Source organism: Pinus tabuliformis, chromosome 9 (assembly GCF_031772625.1).
Source record: "Pinus tabuliformis cultivar Carrire ecotype Pingquan chromosome 9, CPIR1, whole genome shotgun sequence".
In the NCBI taxonomy this organism is placed as follows: domain Eukaryota; kingdom Viridiplantae; phylum Streptophyta; class Pinopsida; order Pinales; family Pinaceae; genus Pinus; species Pinus tabuliformis.
This window is the reverse complement of record NC_142307.1, coordinates 1582212017-1582234737: the sequence shown is the minus strand read 5'-3', so window position 1 is coordinate 1582234737 and position 22721 is coordinate 1582212017. Positions and strand designations below refer to the sequence as shown.

The following is a 22721-nucleotide window of genomic DNA, read 5'->3' as shown; positions in this document are numbered from 1 at the left end:
AGTTGTGGGACCACAAAGAACCCAAGTGGACCCAAACTAGGTCAAGCGTATGGAGTTGATAGACCAAGGAAGGACTTGACCTAGTTGGGGGAGAGAATAGGATCAAAGGACGAGTTTTTTTTTTAGATTTGAATGCAATGATCCATGTGAGAACACTAACCCAATTCAACCTAGGGCAAGAATTGGTCTTATGGCTAGGGCTTGCTATATCTCGGGATTCCATCGTCAGATTTGCCTCAAATTTGGACGACTACTTAAGAAAACCCCAACGCAGTAGTGGACCAAAATTCAACAGTTTTGAATGGCTAGAATGAATTTCGCTTGATGCCCTAGGTGACCCTCTAGGCTTAGGCCTAGAATTTGGAAAAGTGAAGAAAAGAGGTAAATTTGACTACCAAAGGAATACAAGGATCAGTGCCTTATTGCTTGGGCTTAATGGAGTCAAGATACACATAGATCGAGAACTTCCGTGAGCTAAGGAGCCCTAATTGATCTTTGCTAGCCTCTCCAAGGGCAGCAACTAAGTCAATAGGGATTTATACTAATTTGCAAAAGAGACAATTTCGAGATCTTCAACCTAAGGGGTGTCTCTAAGAACATTCACCTAATCTCTCAAATATCAACGCATGCATTTAATCACTTGTTCAAGGTCCCAGAAGAATTTTGCATTACATTAACCCATACAAGAACAATGATAACAAGATACATGCATTTGACAAGTAAGATAACAAGAATAGCATCAAAAATTCGACTTACATGAGAGAGAGAGAGAGAGTATATCCATTCATCAATTTCGCATTAGAAAGAAGCTCCAAGGACAATAGCAAAAATCCAAATATCATAGTGCATTAAGTAAGCTCCCAAAAGTTATCCTAGCAAAAGTGCAAAAATCTCTCAAAATAATCAACATAATGAATAATGAATAGTGCAAAATAATCAACATAATGAATAGTTGGGCCATTGAGAAGGCCTGATGAAGTCCAAGGTGTGCCATGATGAAAGAATGGACTCTAAACATAGTGGACAAGGGGTTGGCCCCTTGACATCCAAGCAAGTCATATGTGGTGCCACAAGTGGGTGGGGGGGGAATATGACATCCTCATGGGTCTCCAAGTGGATCGATAATGATTGTATACCATATATAAGAGCTAGGATGGTGAAATAAGCCCTACATTTGTCTCCTGCAGTGAGACACATCCTCATCTAGGCCCTGGATCATCTTCCAAGTGTATGGTGCAAATGTGGAGCTAACTAGGCATGGTGAACTAGGTGCATCATCCTCATCCAAAAAGGTGGAACACGAGCAATCACTGAATGGTGTTGGGGATCCATGAAGTACTCTCTGTCATGGTGGAGGCCTATGGCTCTCAACGCTCACCCTACAAGTGCCCATGTGGCCCTCTGGAGGGCGTGGGCCCCGTATAGGGAGATCAATCCTCAGATGGAGACTCACTTGTAATCTTGCATAAGATCCAATGTGTCCTCTTGCCCTCCAATACAACAAATCATTAGAAAAATCAAGTAAAAGTGCTTACAAATCATGGAATCAATGGGGCACTTCAAGGTGCCATGCCTTTCCATAGTGGGAATTGGCATGCACAAGTGTCTCCAAGCTCAATAAGGGGGTTAACCAAGGACCTTATTAGGTGGTTTCAGCCTTTAAAGGGGGTGACATGTCCATGGTACATCCATCAGGTGGTAGGTGGCAAGTGATATAATGATGGTATGAAGTGGGGATCAGGGGAAGGCTCCAAGCCACATGCCATGGTACAAGGGTAGCTATAATAAGGGAAGCCCACACTTGGGTATATGAGTGTAAGAGGGAGCAAATCGTGGTACGTGAGTTACCCCGGCCTTTGTTTTTCACCTTTCTTCGTATGCCTTTTGTCTTTGATTGATTTTTCTTCATAATTACTCGAGGCTCTAGGGGATAAGAGCCTGATATACAGAATATCGCAGTAAGTACCCCCCCCCCACCTTAAGGTGGGGCATTCATTGCCCACCAAGGGTTGGGATGATCATGGGTTCCTTAATGTGGAGAGGGCTCATCTAGGGCCCATAGGAACCATGGTGATGGTTATAAATAAGGGGGTAGAACTCATGTTTGGCTTTTGCCCACGTGCTAAATTTGTTTGTCCCGGCCATCTTTTGCATTTTGTGGTATATCTCCTATTGGTAGTGGCTCTTTTCTTTTTCGCTGCATCAACCTATGGGGCATCGTTCTAAGCCCGACCCAAGGTGTGGACAAGGAGAGGGGGAGGCTAACCCTATGTGGACCTAGTGGACACGAGTGGACCCGGATGGGAAAAATGATGAATGGGGTTAGAAAGAACGCAAGGAAGCGATATATATGGTGTCAAGAAGTGGGACCACGCAACCAAAATTGGGATTTCCCGTGTAGTGCTAACCCTAAAGCTAATGGCCAGTAAAGGAGATCACACAAGACTAGGATACAAGGTGAACCACCAAAGCAAGCAGAGGAGACAAGAGCACAGACTTAACCCACTCTTTCCGCCAAATCCCCCCACCAATCCATTACCAAAAGTGTCCATGATAAGTAAGGAAAATTACTCAACTACACCAATGAAAAGCCATACCTTCAGGGTCAGGTCGCCCACCTTCAAACATGTGATCATAACAAATGGGCGAGTGACCACATGGTTGGCTCAGTGGCGAAGATAGTGGCACATTGAACTATCTGGTGGCTACAAGGGGTGGTTGGTTGTCGGCTAAGGACCATCTAAGAGAAAATCTTCTCATATGCATACTACCCACAGGTAGTGGGTAACAGACACTCTACAGTCGAAAAATATACTTCTTGAATAAACATTTCCAACGGGCTCTCATGTGCGTCAAACAGAGATCGTATGCCAAAGTTACAACCCCAAGAATTTAATGTTCCAACTTAACCCATTGAGGCCCACAAGCTTTTGGCACTTCCATCTCCTAGGGTTAGGTTTTTGGATGTTTACAGTTTCCCATTGCTTCTTTATGATAAAAAGGCCTCTGAGCCTCATTGTAAGACAATTCCACGAAAATGTGTAGCCGTCACATCTCTTCTCAGAGATAAGTTGCTACTATTCGAGCTAGTTCGTTTTCATTCTACATGTATACAGTTTTAGCATTTTCCATTTATTAATAGAAGTCAAATTTCACTATATGTTTGTGTTTTGGTTATAAATTTGTATATCATTTCATTCCCTTCATAAATTCGGATCAAGAAATGAGTTTCCAAAGACACAAAGCAAGGATCCACCAAGGATAACAAACTTTGTGTAGACTTATGGAGAAGCTGCAATAAACAATGGAAACACTTTTTTCAAACATAGAGAAAATTTTCAATTAAAATTTTTCATCTATTTATAAAATTCATAATTTATTCAAATATAAAGTAATGAAATTATAAACCATAATTTCTGACTTAAATTTCATTGCGTAGACAAAAACAATATTAATTGTCAGATTAAAATTTGCATTTAATAAAGCAATGAAATTATAAACCATAATTTCTGACTTGAATTTAATTGCGTAGACAAAAACAATATTAATTGCCATATTAAATTTTGCATTTAATATTCAATGTTTATAATTCACAAAATGCAAATATTGAAATGAAACAAAATCATATATGTCAAAAAAGTTTGATAACAACATCATGAATCAATTATCGACTACATAGTCTCTTTAAGTAATGTCTCTGGATCAAGATCACCATAAATGAAACAAAATCATATGCCAATATGTTTTATCACACCATCATGGCTCAATTATCAACTACATAGTTTCTTTTAAAAGATGCATAGTTTCTTTTAAAAGATGCATCAGGATCAAGGTTACCATAGTGATCTGGTGGTAGTGACTCATGAACCTTCTCCTTTAATTGCAAGTGAATAATATTAAAAAATCCATCTTTGTTTTCCAAACATCCTCGTCAATTTGCCGAGCTCATCTAAACAACATTCACTAAACTGCTAGAGCTTACAAATAAGTTCATTTGTTCTGCAACATTAATATAGGTCACTGTGAATGTATAATACAAACTTCTGCCTTCTTTGCTACTAACCCAACCATCTTGACTCAGTGAATAAAAGGAATATGAACTCTGGTTCCTCTTACATGCAAGGGAGCTCACAAAGTGACATAACAATCAAGCAGCCAAACATCAAATATCTGGAGTTAAATCTCCACACATCATCAACCGATCAGTCAAGCCTGTTTGGGGCATTCTGGCTCTATCTTTGCATGATAAATTTAACCCACATTTGCTCCTCAATATAGCAAAGGACAGAAACAGTATTTTATTGAGACTAATCCGTTTTGAAGGACATATTTCTGGCAAAGCTTCAACAAATCCTTCCTTTACAACTGCATCATCTGTAGGTGTGAAGCTGCTAGGCCTGTAGTCATACTATTTAGGATAAAAGTGTGTCGCCATATACAAAGAGACTTTACTTTCAAATCTTGTCAAGAATAACATCAATCATGCCATAAAGATCTAGAGGGGGGTCTTTAGGCCCTTTAATTGCATTTTTAATTTTATTTGCCATGATGTCTACTGTTACATAAACCTTTGTTAAATTAGGGAAATGAGTATCTAATATGTAATGGCCATCACTACACGTTGCATGAAGGCAAGCACATTTTCTTGGATGGTTTTGCATTATGCTATTTTATATCCACTCTATCTCTTCCAACCATCACCAATAATTGTGGTGCACATTACTTCTTTGCACAAAATCACACATTCCATTGCAATAACATGAGAACCATACTTTATATGTCTGTTTAGTAGATCCATGACTGCATATTGCAAAAGTTGTATAATGATCGCAAATATACATGTGCACAAATGTGGTGATCCAAAATGGATCATAATATATTTTGTCATCCTTTCTGGTGCTTGGGGAGGAAAATCAGAGTTTTCTTGATGAACCCTAAATTCCACCAAGCAATGTCAGCACAGAAAATCATTTGTTTGAGGGCTTAGACAATATTTTTGGGTATAAATCTGTATTGACTTCATCTCTTATTCATTGAGGCTGAATATCTCATTGAACAAATTATCTAAACTACTGGGCAGGCAGACACACTGTCTAGCCAGCTCCATAATATTTAAGAGAAGATGACAAAACTCTTCCATCCAAGATCCATGTCAACAAGAACAAAGTGGATACGTTCTTCAACATGGCTTGCAAGCCAACCTCATTGCAAAAGACCCTGAGTTGGATAGGAGGTAACGACCATCCTCATCGATACCCTTTACAATGGGTCAATATAGATGTTGTGCTGAAAGTTACCAAACAAGATGGATGTACAGCTTAAGTGGACCTAATGGTTAAAAGCATGTATTTCCTGCTAGGAGGTCAAGGCTCAAATCCAAAGGAGGCTAGAGTATGTACATTTCTATAGACTTTAGCAGTCAAATCACTGCACGAAGGCAGGTCACTTGTCCCACAAACAAGGGGATCTCATATGCCAATTTGGTGTTTGGCTTGGCCATGACCTTAAAAATAGATTATTATTATTATTATTTACTTAGATTTGCCATCAATACAAATTTCATTGATGAAGTAAAAGTAGGCATGGTGCCACTTAATGTATGTGGTGAGGCGTTGGAAAAAGCTGCTATATGTAAAGGATGCTACCTTCATGAGAAGAGCTAACCAATACTGCTTGATCATGGATGGTAAATCCTCACCATCCATGAACACGAGTGTAAAACTAAGTAACAAGACATGTCCCTTTGGGGGGCCACGTCCATATCCCATGTGTTGTGTTGATATTTGTAGCGTTAGACAGGAACTTCCGCACAAGTCTAAGTGTCATGGCATGTGAAAGTCATCCAAAGTCCTTACCTTAATAATTTAAAGGAACTATTAAAGTGAAGTGAATTTAATTGAATAAAATGCAAAGGTTTTTATATTAGTGAATTAGATGAATCTTGATCGTTGATCTCAAGCAAGGTGAGATGAAGATCTAATCTCAACCATCAATCACTTTAGAAATTAGGATTAATTGATTCGCTCATAACTCAAGATTATAAAAGCAAGGACAGGTGAAGTTAAAAGACACATGAAAGACATTTGAGTGATTGAGTCCCGAAGGACAGTGATTCAAGGAGAACACAACAAGGATGATAAAGGATCTTCGTCCAGTGTTCAAGCTGAGTAGAAAAGGAAATAGTGCATCAGCGAAGAAAACCCAGCGCCAGAAATTGTTCTGGCACCAAATTGCAGGGTAGTACGAGCAATAGCAACAGCAGGCAGTTGGTAAGCCATACACGAGTCTTACGTGTGGACACAGCACAGCACACATCATACACAGACCGTATGGCACAGGTACAGCAGCACTGGGCATGAGCAGGCTGCGCATGCCACATGGGTACAGAAACAACAGGGCAGCAGGAGGCCGTACAGCCAGCAAAGGTGCAGATTTGGTTTCTTGAAGGGCTGATAAGTCAGGTTTTAATAGATGTAATTTTTCCAATAATTCTGTGGGCCATTTTCCTAGGAAGAGAGCCCTTGTATGCTTTGATATTATTTTAAAGGAAAGCAGATTTGAAAGGCACAAATATTTTGGTTGCATCTGTAGAAATTGGTTTATTTGTTTCCACTGAGATCTTATTTTACCAGTTAAAAATCCCAGTAAGCTTTTATTTAAATTAATTTTCAACAAGGAAATTATTAGGAAGTAATCTGCCAATGTACTGGAGTTAGGAAATTTAACATGTCAGACATGCTAGGATATGTGTCCAACATTTGCCAAACATGTGTCAGGCACATGCCCTAGACATGTCCTAATGAGTCAAACACCAAGGTACAAAAAGACCTGTAGATACTCTTTCAAAGTGTTTTTTCTCAATGTAGACAAAAATGTGGGTTGTGTATCCTGATAATATGAATATGGACAGCGGTGTTAATTAGCATTAGCCAAATCAGATCCCAATAAACCAGTGCTAGATCCAGTCACTTTTGATGATGGTGATCCTCTTGAGAGGTCAGCCTCTGCGCCAGAAGATGCATATTTTTTATTGCATATACAGAAGGTCAAGGAGGAGGAGAGAGTAGTGGCAGTAGTGATGACTTTGAAGATTTTGACATGGGAGAGGAATACTCATCAGTGCTGGAAAAATCGGCATCAGCAAAAAATAGGCAAGGGTCTAGAAAACATCTTGGAAACATCAGCGAAAAAACCGGCAAAAATTGGCAAACCGCGACACATTAAAAAATACAAAATATATTCATTTTTTTAAATCGGAAGAAAAAAATCAGGAAAATTTGATAAATTTTGGGCAAAAAACGGCAAAATCGAGAAAAAAAAAATCGTGATTTTTTTGGGCTATAAAATGATTTTCCAGGACATCACAGAAAAATCAGCGATTTTATCAATAATGCTACTTATAGTGATGAGCTATGAGATTCTTCCATCTATGGTTCTAGTATCTTCTCTATTTTGTATTTACCATTAACATTCCCACCTATAGTATCAGTGACTCAATATCCATGTAACAGATTTTGATTTTGATATCATGATTCATATCAATTTATGAGAAAATTGCAGTTTACGGTTCTAACTTATAAACTTCTTTTTTATGACCTGTATTGAATATTCTAATTTCTTGTGTTTGATCATCATTGATGTAGTAACTAGTTGTATCAATATTTTGCAAATGGTCTAGTTTCTAAAAAAAATTGGATCCTTACGTCTATATTTCATTTTTTGTATTTGTAATTTGTAGATTCTTTTTATGTGTGCATATGTGTACAACGTGTCTCCTCTGTCCTATTTCCTGGGTCAACATGTCCCATGTCAGACACGGGTATCCATGTGTCCTTTGTATCCCATGTGCTAATGTCATGTGACTCAGGTGTAAACCAAGTTTTCCTTGTTAAGTGTCCATCAAGCCAATATTTTAAAATGGCCATCACGAACTTAAAACAGTAAATTTAAAATGGACGATATTTATATATTTGTGTACTATTAATGTATATATGAATTATCCTTGCCATGCCACGATGTAGCATGAAACGGACCAATGCCTTCCAAACAAAACAACCCAGGTTCAGACCTTGGTGGCATGTGTTTGTTGGCTAAGATTCACAGCTTCCCACATCGAAGTGGGTCCTTAATAATGCAACTTTGAGTTCAAAGCTCCCTACAGACTAATTCATTTGGTTCTTGTCCGTGTTTGAGCTCTGTGGAAAACCTCTCGATAAAATCCCAATAACATCTGGAAATCACAAGTTCTTCAACTCGCCGATATTATCGGCCGAGTTTTTCAGAACTTGAAAAACTCGTGATATAATCAATAAGCTCCTAATAAAATTGCAATTCAAATGAAAAAAATTGTGACTCAAGACCGTGCCGCATATAAGTTCGGGAAAGACCGATTTTTTACTCATTTTGTACTTTTTTATTTTGTCGAGTTTTTGCCAATTTTTTCAATTTTCTTCCAAATTTAACGACTTTTTCAATTCTTGCATGCTTGTCGATTTATTCCCAAATTCGACTTTTTCCACATTGTATTTGAGTTGAAGTGCAATAACACTTCAACATTCTAAATTTTGATCATGAAATTCGAAAACCTCTAAATTTAAATTTTTTAAATGTATATAATAAAATTCACTAACTATAACAAAAACTCATAAAAAATAAATAACAAAAATACAATAAATATGAATATGATAAATAAAGGTATGACATAATAATATAATAAATATGATCATTGATTACCTACCCCGGATGGGGGTGGATGATCATGGTCACATGGGGGATGGGGGACAGGGCTTACCGCCCTCTCGATATATGAACCTATGTACATCTGGCATATGGGAAGCATGCATATGGCGCATGGAAGTTTCAAGACATAGGGAAGTAATTTTATATACGAGCGGGCAAGTGCATTCTTGGTGTTGGTAGGTTTGGGCTTGGGCGGCCATGAAGGTGGAGAGGATAATGAAGCGCTTGCCCAGGTTGCCAACCTATGCAAGCTTCTTAGTTTATGGCACACAGTGATAATGACTCTTCTTTGCAAATGGGAACTTCCTTGGGGTATTGTTGTAGGCTAGCCGTGCGAAGTTTGGGACTCTCGTGAGGCAATTCGTGGAACGTTGTGTTGTTGTTGGGACAGTGCAAAGCAAAAAAGGCGCACTCTGAATTGGCTAACGGAAGCGGAGGTATTGACCTGGTGATCTGCATAAGTCACTCTGGTCATTTCTCCTAGCATTTTTTTCCTGCTTTCATAGTGTAATTGTTTCTTACAACTTATGGGTGGATTTTATTAGCAGTGTTTGTACTTTGGCATTTCAATTCCTACTGAAGGTAGCCTGGGTTTTAGAGACGACCAGGCCCATTGTGGTTGTATATGCGGGTCATTTTCATTTGTGTGGTTTTTAGGGCTTGAGTCTGTTATATGGGTGCTTGGTCGGGTATTTCAATGCCCTCTAGATGAAAGAAAAAATAGAGGGTGGAAGGGTAGTTGGTATGGAGAATTCACAAGTCTTTTAAGGGTGCATTTTTGTTTAAACTATTCTACAATGAGCAGGTCTCCCCATAATTAGGTTGACAGAAGTAGTCCCCCATTTTGATCTTGGCGAATTAGGTCTTCTGGTGGGGTTTTGAAGCTTTTGGAGTTGCACTTTTGTTCTGGGGGGTTGTCAAGATATTTTGGTGTCAGGTACTTCACTAAAGAAGGGAGGTCGTCCTCAAGAAAGGACTGGATTTGGCAATGGTGGACCTCTTCTGTCGAGAACTGGGGTTTGGTGGTTTCGTCAGGCCATGGTTTGTTACGAGAGGTTTGGTGTTCGTCTTAGCAGGTTAGGGTCACGGTGAATATGCTCAGGAAACATGACAAAGCGCGAAGAGGGAAAGGGGTTGTGCATAGAAGGGAAGTTGTGGCAATGGAGGGAGAAGGAGGTATGGATGCATAGATAGAGGAGGAGGTGGCCCGTAACCCTACTCATTCTCATGGTCGTATGGTTCTTCCTCCCTCTTTTGATACCTTGGAAGCACATTTGCAACATGTCACCACACTCCTGGAACAGTTGGGACGGAACCGTCATGGTGATCAAAATGAAAGCATAAGTTTCATGAACGATTTGCAACGCAACCAATGGAATATGCAAGATCGTCTAACTTCACTCTAGCAAGGCCAAAGGAGGTTGGATGAGTGTATGGAACAATTGGAGGGGAGATTGGCTTATGTGGCATTTCATGTTCATGGGGAACTCAGGCCTCCATATGCACCGGACATCGAACTAGTTAATCCTCCTGCTCATTGGTGTTTGTAACGAATAAAATATATATTAATAATGTACAATAATATAAATGATAATAAGCATAAATAACTATTAATTAGTAATTAGGTTGAAGAGGCATGTCTAAATGAGACATGACTCTTCATGAAGAGACACTTGCCTGATATATAAGCAAGCCTCTCATTCTCATTGTAAATCATTCATTCTCATTCTTATTCACTTATTTAATATAATGTTTATATCCTTAATGGATATCTTGATATTCCAAGTTTTCTGGAGTAATTAATTTATAGAAGGAACTTTGTTCGCTTCATTTGGTATCAAAGCAGTTCGGTCCTCTAGGTTGTTTAACCAGTGCACAAAGCTCGTTCTCCGATCCAAGTCTTTGGCTATCGACTCTTCATCAAATTTATTGTTGTTGCAGTTCAAGCGTTCCGCTAAATATTTGGGGTTTCTCCGTCTCGCTACTAGGCCTTTGGCTATATATATATAACAAAAATAATAATAAAGATTATTAATTTAACAAAAAAAAAAAAGTGGCCGTGTGTCGGATCTCCCTCCCCACACTTAATTTTGCTGTTACAGGATTTATAGATAGTCTTTCTACAGCTCTTCTATTCTGTTTCGGTCAAAGAAAAACTCTGCTGGTTACTATTTTCTTGTTTCATCGGGTTTGCTTCAGAAAACTTTTCTATGAAAAACAGATCTGTGGGTTGTTTTCCTGCTGTAAAAGGAGGCCCACGTTATTTTTTGACATGTATAAAATCTTTTGACAGAGTTGTCCATAGTAGACAACGATCAAGTGCTGAAAGTAAGCGGAAAAAACTGCTTATGGTTTATTTTATGCTTGGATCTTGGTGATTCAAAGGGGAGTATGTCTCTCTCCTTGAGGACTGATGGTGGTCTCAAGATCACAGAAGCTGCTGGAATGTTAACTCATGTGCTTGTAACTTTTTTATTTCTTATAAAAAGGTTCGTTTTTTTCCTCGGGAGAAAAAAAAAAAAAAAAAACAACAAAAACAAAAACAAAAACAAAAACAAACAAACAAACAAAACAAAAAAACAAAAAAAAGTGATATATAAAATAAAATTAACAAAAAAAAGATTAAAAATATATAGAAAAAAATCAAATTCAAAAAAAGAAAATTATAAAAAAAAAGTGCATAATAAAGACGAGGGAATATTTCCAAGTATATTTAAACTTTTTAAGTGGAGAAGCCCGTGGTTTTAAAAACAACCCATGGTAATTGCCCATGGTATTGTAAAAAGTTTTATTAAAAAAAAAAAAAAAAAAAAAAAAGCAATATGTTTTATTTTTTACGTGGAGAACATTTTTAACGGAGGTTTTAAAAACAACCCATGGTAAAGAAGTGAAACTATTATTATTATAAGATAATAAAGTTATTTTGAAAAGGAGCCTTAATATAAAGAAATACATACATATATAGAGGGCAACAATATAAAGGAGTATTTTTTTAATAAAAGGGTATTCAAGTTTTTAACAATCCACATTAAAGGAGAATATTTGGAAAATATATATAGAAAAAAAAAGATTTATTAGAACCAAAAAAAAAAAAAAAAAATTATATATATATATATATAATATTCAAGAAGCAAAAATGGAGTCTAATACAAAAATGAAGGCCATAAGATTCCCAGAAACCTTACCCAGAGACAGTAAAGCATTATTTAACATTAAAGGAACTCTCGTAGGAAAAGATGTTATTATTTCTATTTCTCCGGCATAAGATGCAAATTATATAACACCTAAAATCGCAAACCAACTAATGATTCCAGAGTCAAATATAACTGAAAAATTAGACTTTTTTCGCAATAAAATATATGACATAGCCAATTTACAGTTAAACATTGAAGATTATACATTTGTATCACAATTCTCAGTTCAGACCCTATGGAACAATCAAGGTGACATTATTTTGGGTTTACCTTATAGACGGAAACTCTAGGTTCCTTTATTCTTAATACAAAGAAGAAGTTTTTAACATTTTCTTACAAGAAGAAGAAAATAACGCTCCAAGATTTTACACTAAAACCAAATTCAGTAACACCAAAAGATATCTCAGATATTTCAAAAGTAATGTCTCAAGAAAGTAAAAACGTATTACAAAATATGCAAAAAGAAATTGACAAAATCAATGTTGACAAAAATGAAGAAGTTTCTCGATTTAAAAACCATAGCGAAAAATTATTTCGCAAATTAAGAAACTTAAGAAAGATAAGAAGTCATTAGAAAACAAGGTACAACTTATCAAGAAAGAAGCATCAAATGTAGGAATTCAAGTTGATGACAAAACAACAAATACCGATAGAGTGAATATGACAACTCAAGAAGACAAGTCAGTTAAAGAAACGACACACTTAGATGTTGCAGTTCAGCCAATGAACATCTCCAGTGAATGTTTCATAACCAACTCTACAACATCTTCGCCAAAAGAAAATCTAAAAAATTTATATCGGCATCCAAATCACGAGAGTAAACAAATCAACCAAGCTACGTATCGGGACCATTTAAACCAGAAACAACAAATTGATGTTCCATATCATAGTGATGTACCCTCAATCCAGTCTTATGCTAACAAGCCATTACAAAATTCCAGTGATCAAAGTACTATACATAAGATTAATCTCGGATGGTCTGATCCCTTCTCAGTGCGACAATTTTGTTTGTCACTAAGAAGATCATATCAACTTGTATCGACGAGGATGACTATTCCGAGAGAGAAAGACGTTCGAAGCTGAAAAAGAGATCAAGCCTTTTTTCATCAACAAGATTTGAGGACAAAGCTCTTTGAGGAAGGAGGCAATGTAACGAATAAAATATATATTAATAATGTAAAATAATATAAATGATAATAAGCATAAATAACTATTAGTTAATTAGTAATTAGGTTGAAGAGGCATGTCTAAAAGAGACATGACTCTTCATGAAGAGACACTTGCTTGATATATAAGCAAGCCTCTCGTTCTCATTGTAAATCATTCATTCTCATTCTTATTCACTTATTTAATATAATATTTCTATCCTTAATGGATATCTTGATATTCCATGTTTTCTGGAGTAATTAATTTATAGAAGGAACTTTGTTCGCTTCATTTGGTATCAAAGCAGTTCGGTCCTCTAGGTTGTTTAACCGATGCACAAAGCTCGTTCTCTGATCCAAGTCTTTGGCTATCAACTCTTCGTCAAATTTATTGATGTTGCAGTTCAAGCGTTTCGCTAAATATTTGGGGTTTCTCTGTCTCGCTACCAGGCCTTTAGCTATATATATATATAACAAAAATAATAATAAAGATTATTAATTAATAAAAAAAGGATTAAAAATATAAAATCAAATCAAATTCAAAAAAAAAAAGTGCATAATAAAGACAAGAGGGAATCTTTCCAAGTATATTTAAACTTTTTAAGTGGAGAAGCCCGTGGTTTTAAAAACAACCCATGGTAAAGAAGTGAAATTATTATTATTATAAGATAATAAAGTTATTTTTAAAATGAGTCTTAATATAAAAAAATACATACATATATAGAGGGCAACAATATAAAGGAGTATTTCTTTTAATAAAAGGGTATTCAAGTTTTTAACAATCCACATTAAAGGAGAATATTTGGAAAATATATATAGAAAAAAAGATTTATTAGAACCAAATATATATATATAGATATATATATATATATATTCAAGAAGCAAAAATGGAGTCTAATACAAAAATGAAGGCTATAAGATTCCCAGAAACCTTACCCAGAGACGGTAAAGCATTATTTAACATTAAAGGAACTCTCGCAGGGAAAGATGATAATATTTCTATTTCTCCGGCAAAAGATGAAAATTATATAACACCTAAAATCGCAAACCAACTAGTGATTCCAAAGTCAAATATAACTGAAAAATTATACTTTTTTCACAATAAAATATATGACATAGCCAATTTACAGTTAAACATTGAAGATTATACATTTGTATCACAATTCTCAGTTCAGACCCTATGGAACAATCATGGTGACATTATTTTGGGTTTACCTTAGATGGAAACTCTAGGTTCCTTTATTCTTAATACAAAGAAGAAGTTTTTAACATTTTCTTACAAGAAGAGGAAAATAACGCTCCAAGATTTTACACTAAAACCAAATTCAGTAACACCAGAACATATCTCAGATATTTCAAAAGTAATGTCTCAAGAAGGTAAAAAGGTATTACAAAATACGCAAAAAGAAATTGACAAAATCAATGTTGACAAAAATGAAGAAGTTTTTCGATTTAAAAACCATAGCGAAAAATTACTGTCGCAAATTAAGAAACTTAAGAAGGATAAGAAGTCATTAGAAAACAAGGTATAACAACTTATCAAGAAAGAAGCATCAAATGTAGGAATTCAAGTTGATGACAAAACAACAAATACCGATAGAGTGAATATGACAACTCAAGAAGACAAGTCAGTTAAAGAAACGACACACTTAGATGTTGCAGTTCAGCCAATGAACATCCCCAGTGAATGTTTCATAACCAACTCTACAACATCTTCGCCAAAAGAAAATCTAAAAACTTTATATCAGCATCCGAATCACGAGAGTAGACAAATCAACCAAGCTACGTATCAGGACCATTTAAACCAGAAACAACAAACTGATGTTCCATATAATAGGGATGTACCCTCAATCCAGTGTTATGCTAACAAGTCGTTAAAAAATTCCAGTGATCAAAATACTATACATAAGATTAATCTCGGATGGTTTGATCCCTTCTTAGTGCAAAAATTTTTTTGTCACTAAGAAGATCATATCAACTTGTATCAACAAGGATGACTATTTTGAGAGAGAAAGATGTTCGAAGCTGAAAAAGAGATCAAGCCTTTTTTCATCGACAAGCTTTAAGGACAAAGCTCTTTGAGGAAGGAGGCAATGTAACGAATAAAATATATATTAATAATGTAAAATAATATAAATGATAATAAGCATAAATAACTATTAGTTAATTAGTAATTAGGTTGAAGAGGCATGTCTAAATGGACATGACTCTTCATGAAGAGACACTTCCCTGATATATAAGCAAGCCTCTTGTTCTCATTGTAAATCATTCATTCTCATTCTTATTCACTTATTTAATATAACATTTATATCCTTAATGGATATGTTGATATTCCAAGTTTTCTGGAGTAATTAATTTATAGAAGGAACTCTGTTCGCTTCAGTGTTTGTGGGTTGTGTCTTTATCTCAGGGCTCTTGTGGGCATACTAGTCCTTTTGTTTCCCAGTTCTAAGCAAATTCTGGCATTTTGTAATCAGATTTTGTGTTTCTCTTATGGCCAACAAATCTGGTAGGAGTGAGGCCAGAAGAACAAAAACTACTAGTCAGGCATGTTGTAATTTTTGGATGAATTAATAGAAGATTTTTTATCGACCTCTTCTATCAAGAATTGGGGTTTGGTGGTTTCGTCAGGCCATGGTTTGTTACGAGAGGTTTGGTGTTGGTCTCAACAGGTTAGGGTCACAGTGAATATGCTCAGGAAATGTGGCAAAGCGCGAAGAGGGATAGGAATGAGAGGGAAAGGGGTTGTGCATAGAAGGGAAGTTGTGGCAATGGAGGGAGAAGGAGGTATGGATGCATAGATAGAGGAGGAGGTGGCCCATAAGCCTACTCATTCCCCTGGTCGTATGGTTCTTCCTCCCTCTTTTGATACCTTGGAAGCACATTTGCGACATGTCACCGCACTCCTGGAACAGTTGGGATGGAACCGCCATGGTGATCAAAATGAAATCATAAGTTTGATGAACAATTTGCAACGCAACCAATGGAATATGCAAGATCCTCTAGCTTCACTCTAGCACATAGTTTTTAAAACCGTTTTGAAAAACCGGTAACCGGTCAAACCGGCCGGTTAGCTAGCTGGCCGGTCCGAACCGGCCAAAAAACCCGGTTGGAAGGCCCCCTTCGCCCAGTTTTTGCCCTAACCGGTGAAAAACCGGCCGGTTTAGGACGGAACCGGCCGGTTTGTATCAAACCGGCCGGTTCTGTCCTAAACCGGCCGGTTTTAGGCATGCTACATACAACAGCATAATCAGACAGTATACCTAATGCAAACCTCTGTTTCTGCTTCAGGAACAATGACTTAACTGATCTTAGCTTCAAAATGCAGATATGACATACAAGTTTTGGACCTTAGAGCGATTTCACCTTACCCAGTACCAGATTGCAGACCATTGTATCAGTGTGAATCGACTTCATCAGTCATAAGTTTTAAATCAACAGATCACCTGTGTAACCACACTGCAAAGGAACCTCACCATCACTCAAATCAAGAACTGAGTCAAACTCCCACAACCAAATAAAGATGATGCTACCAAGAAAGCATGCTCAGCAAGAGAAAATCTCATTTACTATGCTTTGAGAACAAAACATTCTTAAGAGGGTGGCAATGTAGTAGGAACAATACTAATTATGCCAATGAAAGGTCAAAGGCCACACACCTCGTGACCAATCACTGTATATCTATACACAGTCAAGAGGCCCAATGTTGATATCATTCTTAATAAATTCTTATCAATCAATCATTATCCAGTATTTTAATTTACAATTGCAGATATACTCTATCAATCTTAGTAATAAACAAGGACTATTTATTCTAGTCTCCATCCATGAGGTGGTTATGGGACCCCACATCAGTGCTTACAGCAACCTTAGTCACCTAAACTAATTTAAAATAATGGTCAGCTCTTAAACCATAGCAATACAAGTAATGACGGTGCAAAAAGGCGGATTTTGACTGTGGTTTAGGGGTTTTGGGGGGGAAGTAAAGGTGTTTTGATATATTCACCTTTACATGGTATATAAATGAGCAAACTTTGCATATTTTGTCTCTGTTGGCTTGGAATCATGGTTTTACATCTTAAAAATAGTTTTGTTTCATTAAAAATTAATTATTTAATGTATTTTTTAAAAACCGGTTCGTTTAGACCAAACCAGTCCCGGTTAGACCGGTTCCGGTCGGTAAACCGGTTCATTAGGTGGACCGGTCCGGTCGCCGGTTCCGGTTTTAAAAACACTGCTCTAGCAAGGCCAAAGGAGGTTGGATGAGCGTATGGAACAACTAGAGGGGAGACTGGCTCATCTGGCGTTTCATGTTCATGGGGAACCCAGGCCTCCATATGCACCGGACGTCAAACCAATTAATCCTCCTAATCATTGATGTTTGTGGGTTGTGTCTTTATCTTAGGGCTCTTGTGGGCGTACTAGTCTTTTTGTTTCTCAGTTCTAAGCAGATTCTGGCATTTTGTAAACAGCTTTTGTGTTTCTCTTATGGCCAACAAATCTGGTAGGAGTGAGGCTGGAAGAACAAGGAATGCTAGTCAGGCATGTTGTAATTTTTGGATGAATTAATAGAAGATTTTTTATCGACAAATATATATATATATATGATAAATAAAAACGTATAAATATCACAGAAAAATAAAGATATCCAAATATATATTTTATAATTAAAGATAGACCAAGTGAGCTATTGAAGCGCTGTCCAGCAGAGAGTTGAGATTGCAAGCATTGTCAAACAGAGAGTGGAGACTTTAAATCTTTACAACTAAGTGCTTAGTGCTCCTCTCAATGCAGGTCTTGATGTAAATTTGGTGAGATTATTAAGTTCCGAATGAGCTTATAATGCTGTAAATTGGGGACTGGTATGAGTAAATATTCAAGTAATTTGTGCACATAAATGATGCATTGTCAAATGGTTACCAGAGTCAGAGCTCAGAGAGGACAGCACTGAGGGAGCTGAGAAACAAAAACCAAGTTTGAAGCAGCAGAGAATTAGGGCTTTTCCTTTTTAATTTAAAAAAAGAAATTAAATGTGCGAATTGTATTTGGACAAACTCACGTGAATTTATCCACCCAATAAATTCATTTTCGGGTTCCACATTCAATAATGCTTGAAATTCAACAAACAAAACTAAAGGTTTGATTTAGCTTGAAGTTTTGTGCACTTCAAACTCGAAGCTTCAAGTTCATTGAACCTGGTGACCTAGCCTACAGATCCAACAAAGTGTTTACCCTTACCAAAAAGAAGTCTATATAAATTATATGAAGTATGCTCGGTATCATCACAATTATTTGTAATGAGACCATACTAGTCATTGAAATATGCATAGATACATACATATCCACACATGCATGTATGTATGTTTATCTAATTCTAATCATTCATATTTAAGTAATACTCACAGTTCTGTGCACATTGACCTTCACCCAATCTGCTTGAGGTCCAACATCCACAACCATTGCATCCGTTCTGCAAAGGAGGACACAATCATATTCATTAATTTTAGAATGTTGTGGTGAATGAATAGTACTGCATGAGACTTCATTCTTCATCAAATCTATAGAGATGGAACAGTCATGTCTTAACTGGGGATTTACTGTTTTTGTACGTGCAGCTTTTACAGCCCGCTCTATAGTTGATGTTTTCTTCCTTTTTAGCATGCCTTCCATGGGACACAAATTTCAAATATCAATAAATCAAGCAACACTTCACAATTAGAAAGAGCAAATACATTCATTGGCATACCAATGCTCTTCAGTTGTTTCTCTCGTTTGCTCACAGAGACAGAGTTTTTATCCTGTAATTCACCCATTAGTAAAGAATGCCATGAGGGAATACTCAGTAAGAGAAAAGTTGCACTGAAATATTTGACAAGGTTCAGCTCCATTAGATTCAACCATGATTAGATTATCTCAGAAAACATTAGTTACCTTAACAATAGGATCACCAACCTCACCATTACCCAAGAGTCGCTGTGAGTGCCATCCCTGCATAGCTCGAGCAGCTGCATCTCTTCTGGCTCTTCCTGAGCCTGAAACCTGTGTGGCACATGGCTGAAACAGATACCAAATCCAAACAAGTTTTAAAACTCCTCCACCTAATTATCAACCTTACAAGATAGTTCAAAACTTCAAACATCATTAACACTTGTCAGGCAGCTTTATCAACTTCCTCTACCTTACATTTTTCCTCCATATACAACAAAAAGTCACACAAGATTCAACCTAGGGTTATTGAAGCATACATTGACAAGTTCATACATGTTCAGAATAACACTAATGTACATTTTCATAACCCATAAAATGTATTTTCCATTAGTTGATCTTCATCAGGTTTGGACCTGGTTTCAAAACTGGATGCAATGTTCAATTCATGGAAGATTCCTATCATATCTAATGCTGCTGTGACATGTTACGGTCAAAGTTAATATATTTAGCAGTATTCTATTTACATAGACAATTCGCATATATCAGAAGAGAATAGAGAAGCAATTGAGTGTTTTCAGTTCCATTCAGCAAGATAGACTAACAATGATGAATGTGCTCTCCTGAATCACGAGTTTCTCTCTTTCGAGAGGTTTTTGATGTACAGACTATTGGGAACACAGAAGCATGAAAATGCAACTAACTTTGTTTTTTAATAAAAGATAGTCGTCTTTTTCTTGTGAAAAAAAAAAGCTAATGCTGTTGTGGCATGTTACATTGAGAACAAAGACACAATACAGTAAGAGGACACAAACCTGGCTTTCAGCACCAGCAGGAAGCAGACCATCTGTTTGGACATTAGGCATAGCAACCACACCACTACCACCCCCACCACCACCACTGCCACCACTAACACCAACACCACCACCACTGCCACCATGTAACTTGTGCCTTTCATAGTCAAGAAGAGCCTGCAAGAATAATAACTTGATCTCCATCAGCCTAGTATGTGCATATCTTAGATATAAGGGGCTATGTTGCATAACCTATCAAAACTTCAATAAATTTTATGATTATTTCATAATAAGAGCCCAAAATGTACATATTTGAACTTTTGTGGACTCCTATATAAATGTGAACTCAAAAAACAACCAGTACGAAAAGCCACCCTCAGAACACAACCAAAATTAATGAAATTCCATCAAACGGCATTCAAGAACAGCTGAATGTAATCTATACCTATGGATTTAGACCAGTAAATGACAAGCAAGGTTGGTGTGAACATTCATCACTAACAGCCCAAGGGCACTTCTGATTTAACAAAAAAACATATATTCCAAGAGGTGGAAGTTCAATAGACAATCTTAAACACGTCTTCAAATAGGACAATACAGTGTAAGTATTGTACATGTGTCTGTAACAAAGATTCTTACAATCCAAAGTGAATTGATCATAAATGGGTATGCCTGAACAGGATGCAACTGACCTTCAGATTTAATATTGTAAGTAGGGCTAAAAGGAACAGAGTACTAGCCAGGAACCAACAACCCATCAAGAGATAACAGCTTCCAGATAAAGGGATAAGTAAGTATTTTGTGTTATTATTTATATGTTATATCAAGGGAAAAGAATGTGTAAATGCATTGCATCCTTTTCCAGGCAACGTCCACAAATGGGCAACATTGGGCAATGAAACTGCAAAAGATGCAATGAGTTAGCAAGAGTGCTGAAATTATCTCCATGAAAACAGCAAAGTAACAAAATAAGTGTCCATCAGGAGTGGCTAAAGCATCTCCAAGAAAAGAAGCCAGAAGAAAGCATGGGATGAAAAATAAGTGTTTATACAAGATATAATGAGAGAGATATAAGAAAGCCCACTAGAGTAAAGATGGAAAAGTGTATGAAGAGGGAGATGCCAAAATGGAAAACCCAACAGCTCTCCTAGCATCAACAGTTGAGAAAATTGCGAAAGTACAAAAATAAGTGTACATCAAGAGTATGGAAAGCATCTCCAAGAAAAGAAGTGGGAAGAGTGCATAAGATGAAAAGAAGGTTTTATATGGGATATAATGAAGCACAAGAAACCTACGAATAATGACACCAAGAAAGAAAAGTATACCCAGCAGCTCTCCTAGAATTCATGGTTGAAAAAACGATGGTGATGAGATTCAGACTGGCAATAGTTTGGGACTCTAGAATCTACACTGCCTAACCAACTTTATGGTGGAGACTTGGCCATGAGGCCCCTTGTAGTGGGAACCATCTTGAGATTGACAAAAGAAAAATGAAATTGAAATTTCACTTGATGTCCACTAAAGACCAAAATAAGTCAAAAAGACTAGAGACTAAAACCAGCAATAATAGCCAAGCAAGAGAAATGACTTGACCAGAATTCAGAAACAAATGCTTCAGCAATAGATTTCAAGCAATATTCATAAAGTCTTTCAAGGAAAAGATTCAATAGTATTAAGAAGCACAGATCCCATTTCAAGCAATATTCATAAAGTCTTTCAAGGAAAAGATTCAATAGTATTAAGAAGCACAGACCCCAGTGATGGGACACATACACCATCTGAGTCATTGGACAAGGATACAACTACTAAAGATTCAATCATAATGGTTCAAGGCCTTCTTCTTATATAGGGCAGAAGAAGAGGCATTCTAGAGATTATTTATAAGGAAAATTCATAAAAATAAAACCACCTACTTCTAATGGTGAAGTGAAATTAGGTGAACAAGTTGAAACAACTTTTGGCATATAGAAATATTTTTAAGTCCATCACTACTTTGGGAACATGAAAGCTAGAGTGGCTACTTTTATTCTAAATAGCAGAACATCCATTTGGTAGGAAGATCTCAAGAAACTAAAAGAGATCAGTAAGAAAAAAATCACCTGAAAGCAATTTAAGAAACACTTTCAACAGAAATTTCTTTCAGAAAAGTACTATGATAATAAGACCAAAGAGTTCCATGAGATGAGGATAGGTTATGACAATTGATGATGTAAGCAAGTTTTTGGAACTGCTAAGGTATGTACTATATACTATGTCCCATATATGAGGGACAAAAAGCTAACAATTCAACGTTTCCAAAGTGGACCATCTCAATCTTACAAAGAAATGATTAAAATTGATGAGCCTACAACTCTTGACGACGCAATTAGGAAGGTTAAACATTGCTATGAACAGAACAAGCATTAATCAAAGGTTGACAAGGCATGTAGGGAAAAAAAGAAAAGAGAAATATGAGCAGAGGAAGAAAGGATTTGATCCTCGACAGTAAAAAACAGTGGAGTTTCCAACTGAATTACCTAACACAAAGTAGTTTCTAGAAAAACTCCCAAGCATAAAGTGCAAATAAGCCAATAGAACTAGTGGGATGTAGGCCAAGTGGACCTTTGAAAGGACCTCTGAAATATTGGGGTTATGGAGAATATCATCTACTCAAAAATTATTTCCATAAACAATTGAATACTAGGAGTTCACAACATTCAAAAAGCTACAACAATCAAGGATGTAACAAGGACCATTCCTAAAATCTATGCTGCTTTGGAGAAACGACAAGCAAACCACCAAAAATCAGTGCTGATAATTGAAGGTAAGATTGCTAAGCAGCGTGTTTCTATTTTGATTGATCCAAGGTCTAGTCACAACTATATTGCACCTAAATTTGGTGATTTGTATGTTCTTAAAAAATGCAGGCATATGAAAGAATTAAA

At 36.6% G+C, this 22721-nt stretch overlaps 1 protein-coding gene across 2 annotated transcripts in view; it reads right to left on the bottom strand.

Annotated features, from left to right (window-relative positions):
- LOC149154744 (AT-rich interactive domain-containing protein 6-like) overlaps positions 1 to 22721 on the bottom strand; it is a 116228-nt gene that overhangs the window by 79483 nt on the left and 14024 nt on the right. For both annotated transcript variants that reach the window (XM_089440844.1, XM_089440845.1), the window contains exons 7-11: positions 19819 to 19974; positions 19010 to 19132; positions 18825 to 18876; positions 18666 to 18741; positions 18482 to 18548 (exon numbers count right to left, since the gene is read on the bottom strand). In XM_089440844.1, coding sequence (XP_089296970.1) covers positions 18482 to 18548; positions 18666 to 18741; positions 18825 to 18876; positions 19010 to 19132; positions 19819 to 19974 — 474 coding nt within the window. The remainder of the gene's footprint in view (positions 1 to 18481; positions 18549 to 18665; positions 18742 to 18824; positions 18877 to 19009; positions 19133 to 19818; positions 19975 to 22721) is intronic.